General features: G+C 38.4%; 1 protein-coding gene across 1 annotated transcript; it reads right to left on the bottom strand.

Moving 5' to 3' along the window:
* Positions 1–6,272: 6,272 nt before the first annotated feature.
* Positions 6,273–7,756, bottom strand: LOC134077798 (gamma-crystallin M2-like). The gene is made up of 3 exons (XM_062533440.1): positions 7,653–7,756; positions 7,214–7,456; positions 6,273–6,638 (listed from the first exon to the last, which is right to left on the bottom strand). Exons 1-3 carry the CDS (start codon positions 7,659–7,661, stop codon positions 6,363–6,365), a joined length of 528 nt encoding a protein of 175 aa, XP_062389424.1. The 5' UTR covers positions 7,662–7,756; the 3' UTR covers positions 6,273–6,362.
* Between the last annotated feature and the right edge of the window lie 907 nt (positions 7,757–8,663).

The raw sequence follows: 8,663 nt of genomic DNA, 5'->3' as shown, positions 1-8,663 counted from the left end.
TATATATGTGGGACATTGAATTGCTATGCCAGGGGAATCATTGTCATCTGAAAAGCCTTAGTATCTAGGGCCCCATCCGCACATCAGCTGATGCTGCGATTGTCTCTAAATGTGTGGCTTAATGCAACGTTTACCCGTCATTGTCTCGACACACTGACCTTTTGATCTAAGCGATACGTGATTCCAGAAAAGTTTTATCAATCCAATTAAACCGTTTTCCAGACCTCGGGGGGCAGCAGCGGTTTCCAACGCTTTGGCTCCTGGCCATGCAACTGGTGAGTGTGAAGGCTGGCACCTGCCTCACAAAGAACAGGTGCACTCATAGCTACTAGCCCCACCCTTAACCCCACTGCTTAGTAAGTGGTCCTCTACTGGATCCTGATGCTGTTGAGGATTTGACAGACGTTTGTTCAGGCCTCTTGACAGCCGAGTGTTGCAATAGTGATATTTACAGAGAAGCATTTAGGCATGTATAAAGTTATGGTCTGATCTAATTTATAACGGTATGGTTGAATGTGTTGTATGTACAGTAAATATTGACAAAAGGTTTTGTTACAGACTAAACTGGAGATCATTATGTTAAAATACTTTTGCATTTGGGCTAATGTGGCTATTAAAAATGAGAAATGAATGGGTAAGGTTGGGTAAGATGGACCAGAGAGAGGGACCTCCGACTGGCAGCAAAGGAAAGTCAGCTAGACCAATGATGAAACAGATTGCCTCACAGCTTCGTGTTCGGGCTGCTTTTCGAGGAAGGTCTTTGTGCTTTCATGTGTTTGGGTAAATGGAGGAAAGAAGATTGCATTTTATGTCTCATTCTGACTAAAATGCTCTTCTCATATTACAGTTTTTCTGAGTCACTTTGGGGCATTTATCAAAACATAATTACAACAGTAATGATGCTTTGATAACAGTACATAACAGTAAGTGCTTTATGAAATCAGATGCATTAGATGCTGATTTATCTGCAAAAGCATGCAAGTTGCTAAAACTGGTTTATTTCATCATGTCAGTGTCATCAGAATGAAAATGACCTGTGTCACTTATGAACAAGATAGTGAGAATAGTTGCCTAAAAATATGGTGCATATGCAAAATAATTCTAAGAGTGGGTCACAAGGACTTGTATGACCCTTACACTACTGTGCAAATCATGTCAATCAATTTGCAATGTATTTGCAAATTTGAATTTGCTCTGCAGATATGTCTGGAGAGAAGATTTATATTATTTATATACAGTATATATATATATAATTCATTTTAATATAATATTTCCAAAATAAGACCTACTGTATGTTATCATTCAGAGATACAGAAACCATCTTACACACTTTTATGTCCTCATGCCTGCATTATTGTAACAGTCTTTTCACATGCCTCACTCAAAAGTCCTTACACTGGCTTCAAACAGTCCAAAACTCCAGGCTCCTAAATAAGACCAAACTGTATGAACATCACTTCTGTTCTAGCATCACCACACTGGTTCCCAATATGCTGGAGAATCTATTTTTAAATTGTTACTTACAGTATTACATTTAAAGCACTTCGTGGTCTTTCCCTTGTTACATTCTGATATGCTAGTGCCCTATAATCCTACACTCACATTAAGGTCTGCAGGTAAAGGTTTATTAACCATTCCTGAGTCCTGGCTTGCAACGAAAGGGGACAGATCTCTTTCAGTGTTAGCCCCAACACTTTGGAATGCACTGCCTGAGCAAATAAGGTTAGCTGATTCTGTAACATATTTCAAATCTCTCCTTAAAACTCATCTTTACCATAAAGCTTTTAAAGAGTTTATTTAAGTTTCTTTTTTGTTCTGTCTTGTTATGGTTTTGTTTTGCCTTGCATAGTATTTTAATTATTGCAGGTTTTTGTTCATTCATTCATTCATTCATTCATTAAAAAAAATACACTTCCTTTATTCTTGTCAATGTTGATATGGTCTTATTTGCACTGTTTTTAGACATATTATTTTTGTGTTGTTATAAACTATGTTTAGAAAAGCACTCTTTGAATAAACATTATTATTATTACTATTATTTTTATCATTATTTGATTGCTGCACTTCTGAAATGTTCGGGAGAGAGTTTAATGCACCAATTTAAGTTTAATGTCAATGCTGGTATATGTCCCTGGAAGTCATTAGTCAATGAAGCCTTTCCAGACCCAAGTGAGATTTGAGAAGCGGTCTGGTGTTACTAGACTATAAGTTAACACATCAAAAGTGTATTTACTGATGCTGTACTGAGTCGTGTGTTGTACAACTAGGGAAATTAAATGTTTTTGCAGAAAGGACTGCATAGAGCGGCGTTGTTGTCCTAGCAGAACTGAGTCAGTAACTTATTTGAGTCTGAAACATTCTGTCGAATTCATTGTGCTCACCTACAATCATATTGGTGTTCATGACTGTAGATGTTGAGAATGTATAAAAATACATAAGGTAATGCTCATTAACACACATATGAACCAGTGCACAGCACACACATAAACAGCTGCACACAAGAGTTCATCTTAGTCTTGAGGCCAAACAAATGGAAGACCCAACAGTTATGATGAAGTTCTCAATGTGAGGCTGACCAAACAGGCCGTGCTGAATATAAGTGTTACATCAAATGGCAGTCATTTTACAATAATACCTCATTAAAGTTAGGGTGGCTTTTGAGTACGGTAACTACAACTACGAGGTTTGAGGCCCATAGTATAGTTGATGTTGTCATACTCAAAATTCTAGTTAGAATTTGAGTCTGATACTACTCCATTGGGCAGTAATTATTGGCATGTTTCAACTGAACCAGGAAAAACAATGCCTCTTCACTCAATTGGATAGACCTACACCCAATCAGTGCAGCATCTTTGTCGCAAACAATTTCAATCCAAGCGCTCTTTGGTGACATGGTTGATCACGCTACTGTAAATCATCTGTCCATCATTGTATAAAGCCCGCCCTGACAATTTGATTGGTCCAAACAGCTGTTTCGAGCACAGTTGCGGCCCAACGGAGCAATGCCAGACCGAACTTCCCAACCTCAAATGTTGTGGGTGGGGCTAAGTTCGGCGGGCACTCAGTCTACCCATAGTACAAACAAGTACAAAATTATTCAAACTTTCTATTTGGCTTGGCATTATTCATCTCCATGCCAACCATTTGATAACACACAAACGGTCCATTAAGATTAATATTGCACCTTCATTGTCGGCTTTGGTGACTTTCCAGGCAAATCAAATAAACCTCTGGTAAACCCTGATAAACCCTTATGACATATCCATACTCCCTACCCAGTCAGCACAAATAGAGACAAATACGTCTCCGAGACGCCTGGAAAAGATCTGAACAGCTTAATTACATCGCGTTCCATTTAGAACGTCTTATTTTGATCTTACAAACAGCGGCGGCATCTCACTGAGAATGTGTGTCGTAGTTCTAGATCTTTATCATATTTAATACCTTTATAAGATCTTTGTAAGACGTTAGGGAGATGGATGTCCTATTATGACGTATTGATGAGCATCTGGGATACGGCGGCTAAACGCTGTTTGAAGAACTTAGCAAGACGTATCAGATACGTCTGCCAGATGAGCAAACGCTCTCTAGAATATATCTTGCAGCCGTCCAGCAGACCTTTCGAACACATCTGCAAGACGCCTTGCAGACGTTCTTGTGCTTACTGGGTATGTGACTGCATGTAACTGCACCACACTTTGGGCAGCTGTGGCCGACTGGTCTGGTTAGGGCTTCGAGCTTGTAACCGGAGGGTTGCCGGTTCGATCCCCGACCAGTCCACGGCTGAAGTGCCCTTTAGCAAGGCACTTAACCCCTCACTGCTCCCCGAGCGCCGCTGTTGGGCAGGCAGCTCACTGATCTGAGTTAGTGTGTACTTCACCTCACTGTGTATTCACTGTGTGCTGTGTGTGTTCACTAATTCACGAATTGGGATAAATGCAGAGACCAAATTTCCCTCACGGGATCAAAAAAGTATACTTATACAGTACTTGTATACTTTTATATACCACACTATGACTCATAATAGTCTAATTTCTGTAAATGTAAATGCGGCCCTATTAGTGGCCAAAATGGCTGACTTCTTGTTGAAAAATGTTGTCATACTCATGCCAAATTAAATAAATGTTAAAGCTATTGTGTCCTGAACATGATCCAACTAGTTTATTGTTGGTCTCAATGCAAATCAATTTCCCACATTACGTCCTTGTTAGAGATAACAAAAAAAAAAATGAAAATGGACAATAAAAAAATTATTAAGTCAGGAATCCGACTGCAGAGCCACTGTGCAACACTTGGGTGGATGGATCGATGGATGATTGGATGATAGAGAGAATTTAAATAGAGAGAAATTGAAGTTGAGCAAACCTGATTTGGCAAATTCAGATTTTTTTTTGCTGCTTTCCATAGAGATGTTGGGCTTTCTGAATGGCTTCCCTTGGGAGCTGGTAGAGGAACACAGTAGAAGCTCCTTGCCGCAGGACTGAAAAATAAACATAAGAGTAACATTTTGATGTTAAGGGTTTTGAAACTGGATCCTTCACATTAAGTCCTAAGGTAGGTATAGACACCAATATGCTTTACAGTGAGAAGGAGATGAACTTGGGAGTACACTATGTGTAGACAGAGATAGACATGGGAACATGTACAGTAGAGTAATGTTAAAAGATCCATGTTCTTTTTATTTTGTTATGCACATAATGTAATATCCAGTTATGTGATGATGGGTATTGCAGGACAACTTATCGACATACACAAGATTGTATATGTCGATCATTTATATCAAATAATCCTTGGTATGCTATTACAACACTACTGTGTGTAACTTCACATACTGAGTAGAAACAAAATATTGTGGTACACTATCAGCTGTATGAGTCATGACACATGGACATTCATGTTATTAGAACATAAACTACTATACATATTAAATAAATACTAATCAACAGAGATATACTTCTATTTTTTGTTTCTATTAAATGTTTTAACCTGAGTATCAATACAAATTGTGTACAAAAATGTTGACAAAAGAGACATTATTTTCCACAAAAATATTGAGTTAATCTATAGCGGCCATTCTGTTGATGTCAGCTGTCAACTGAACCTACCACATAAGGTTCCTTAAAATTTCAAATATTTAACTTCTGCACAACATATCTGTTTCAGAGTGACAGCTGCCCCTAATAGAGCCTAATTTTAGTAAAAGAAAAGTATTAATACAATGTATTAATGAAAGCATGCATGTTAAAAAAAAATGTTGCGTCTGATAAAAAAGCATATTTAATCATTTAACTTTAACATTTATTTATAACATTTTATTACTGAATAATTGAACTTAGTTAATAGGGGTCATAAATATCATATAACGATTAATCAATAAAACTGATGAGGATAACTGTGCAAAATGATTAGCCTTAACAATCCCTTATAAACTGTACAATTGAAAACACTTTTATAATAAATCTAAAACAACTGGTTGTCAATTGTGAGCCCAATGTCTTCAGAATGACTGCTATGGGCCTTCTGAAGGTTAAGATCATATCATACTGTAGGTGAAAATGATACTAGCTTGATATCTTAACATCAGTAGTCTATTGATATGACTGAAGTTCCAATGCATGAAGGAGTGTGATCTATTCAAAGCATTTATTTATTGTTTTGTTGTATTGTTTTAGATATTATGCGCTTATATATACTGTATTATTTTATCTGTTTTTACATGTGCTACTTATATACTTTTGTGCGTCATCACTTCCATTGTTTTTTAGTCTCAACATAGGCCAATTCAAAAATAAATTAAAAAAGGACAAAATCAACAATAATACACAGCTCACCTTTAACAGGCTAAAAGTAGTTTATGAGACCAAACAAACTAAATAAATACAGAAAGATTCTTGAGTTTCTTTCTCCAGAAAATGTAGAGAACACATACTATTCCTTCACACAAAGTTTAGACAAGATCGTACACATCATGTCGTTTAAGTGTCTGCAAAGTATCTGTAGTCCCCAACTAAAGATCAGGTAAAGAGCCTTGAGAGACTTAAGTTAACAGTTGAGACGGTTATATTCTTGAGGTTTTTTTTCTTTGTTTGCTTTACTGTCACAGTTACATTATTATTATTATTTTAAAAAAAAGGACAACATATACTGATGCAACTCTAAATCACTAGACATTAACAGAGTACAGTCTCATGCGGACAACATAGCTGAGGTAGAATGTTTGCCCTGGTTTTCTACAACCTCCTCTTAAAGCTGTCAAAGATTACAAAACACACTTTGCAGCAAAGTCATCGCTTTATTTGCCAGTATGTGAGGCACACAAGCAACTTTTTGAAACCCAGTGTTAGTTAGAAGACCATGGCGTTCTAGAATTCAGTGACCCTGCGGAAAGAACCCACGGAGGGGGAGGTGGCACCCCAGTCTGAGTAGTTGCGGTACTCCCCTTTCTCCAGGAAGTACTGGCGCCCCCTGTAGTTGGGCTGCTCATAGAAGGCCCAGGCGCCGTCCATCACCATGCAAGAGTTGAACTCACGGAACTTAAAGGCTTCATGGACCGAGGGACAGTCCTCACAGTATTCCGCCATCTGTCCTCCAAACTCTGGCCTCTCATAAATCCTTATTTTATAGTTATTTCCATACACCTTTAAAAAACAAACAAAAAAAACAGCACAGACACATGCAGAATTAGGCAAGGCAAGGCATGGCATTCCACCATCATCAACACTGGGAGCTTAACATAACTCTTCATAGTGGACCTTTTTTATTGAGGGTTTTCTTGGCTGTTTTCCTGACTTCCTTCATCATAATGTGCACGGGCACACTGCTGCCAAAAAATGAGCCTTTTATCTCTCCTTATTGTCTGTTGGATTTTCGCTGCATAATGCCTGGTTGGTGCTCTCTCTGGCATGCTATTCAACCAGTGCACTGCCCTACATCAGAAGTTTGCCTGACACTCTTTAATGCCCAATTTCTCAAAAACTAAAATGGGACATTAATGACAAGTTCAATGATTTGATGCCACACAAATAACGTTGGGCCTCACGAGTGTCTGGTCATGTGTTGCTACGCTAGGTAAGGCACACACACAATAAGTCTCTTTCTACGAACTGACTACGGACTAATATGATCCCAATTTCTCACTACATACAATGTAGAATACCAAACTCTTTTTGCCATACTTTTGCAATAACAGATTCATTACCACCAATGATCTTACATTTGTTATACACCGACAAGATTTGATGCTGTCGCTGAAACCCATCCACTGCTGGTGGTCAGGGTACTCTCCTGGGCTCAGGATGTACTGGTAGCCCTTGTAATGTGGGCGCTCGTAGAGGACCCAGCAGCCACTCTCCACCCTGATGGAGTTGCAGCGGCCGAAGTAGCAGTGTAGGTCCGGGCAGTCACTGCTGCACTCATAACAGTGACCTTGGAAATTCTTCTCCTCATAGAACTCGATCTGAAACGAAGAGACAAAGCGCTGGTAAGCTTTCAGCTTGAAATATGCCTGTATCAAGTTTTCCTATATTGGTCTTTTTTGCCTTGCCCTTAATTAATCAAATCTAGCTGAGTTTATTTGCTCATAGCTGCTTTAATGCAAGCTGCAGTTTCAAAGAAAGTGTTAAGATCAAAGTAAATATCAGAGTAAGACTTACCTTCCCCATTGTAAATTACTGAATTGCTCACCTCCCACTCAGTTGCAGCACACTCGAGGTTTATATCGAAAAGCAGAATGTGCCGACGAGGGAAAGCCTTTGTTAAGTAAATAACCTTGATTTGCATATCAGCAAAATGGTTGGTTTGATTTCTGTCACAATGTAATGACTATCAAACAATTGCCCCAGGGGATGTGATGTGATAGTACCTTGCAGAGGCTAGCCCAGTCAGTCTGGCTGTATTCATTTTCTGTTACTGTATGGCATGCACAGTAGCTCATACAATATTGACTCTTTATATGCCAACTTCTGCATAGTGTTGCATGGAATCATTTCTATAACAAATTATCGAGTCGTGGTGCCTTTCAAAAGTGTAATAGGCAAGTAATTTCTGCATCTTCTTTCCATACAACTGTTATACTTAACTGTACAAGTAATGGTAACAGCATGACTTAAGACGGATGGACTATACAATATATAAAACAGCTATTGTTTTTCCTTGAACAGTAGGTATGTATATAAGCATGTACAAGTGTGTACTGTAATATAATTCCCAAGTCTTCTGAAAGCTGTGTTCAGTGTAATGAATAAGTTTGGTCTGCACTACCGCAACCTGAAGTAAGATGTATGCTAACAATGGTTCAAACAAATCGATGCTACCATGATCTGCGGAACTACCTGTGACTACATGAACTTAAAGAGTTCTGGAATGTAATGTTTCTCTCATATTACAACAAAGTGCTTCTCCAAGAAGGCATAGCAATTAAATGGCCACAGCCAGCGGGTGATTCATCTAAGAACTACTACTACTACTATTACTACTACTACCACTACTACAGTACATACAGTATGCTCTTTCTGCTAAATCAGTCCTCATCACTCTATAACACTGGAATAAATCAGTCTGCACAATCTCCAATTCATGAAAGTGACATAAATAAATTGAGATATAGTCTTTCATTGTAAGGCTATAGGTATCTGACATCAGGCATATTCAGAAACTTCTCTAAC

Source organism: Sardina pilchardus, chromosome 4 (assembly GCF_963854185.1).
Source record: "Sardina pilchardus chromosome 4, fSarPil1.1, whole genome shotgun sequence".
Lineage (NCBI taxonomy): Eukaryota > Metazoa > Chordata > Actinopteri > Clupeiformes > Clupeidae > Sardina > Sardina pilchardus.
Note: the sequence above shows the minus strand (reverse complement) of the source record. Positions and strands in the feature narration are given on the sequence as shown.

Bases quoted from the DNA above. Each gene is read 5' to 3' on its own strand.
- LOC134077798 (XM_062533440.1), bottom strand. The intron at 6,639-7,213 runs GTAAGATCATTG...TGTTTTTTAAAG, and splicing joins CTTGTCGGTGTATAACAAAT to GTGTATGGAAATAACTATAA.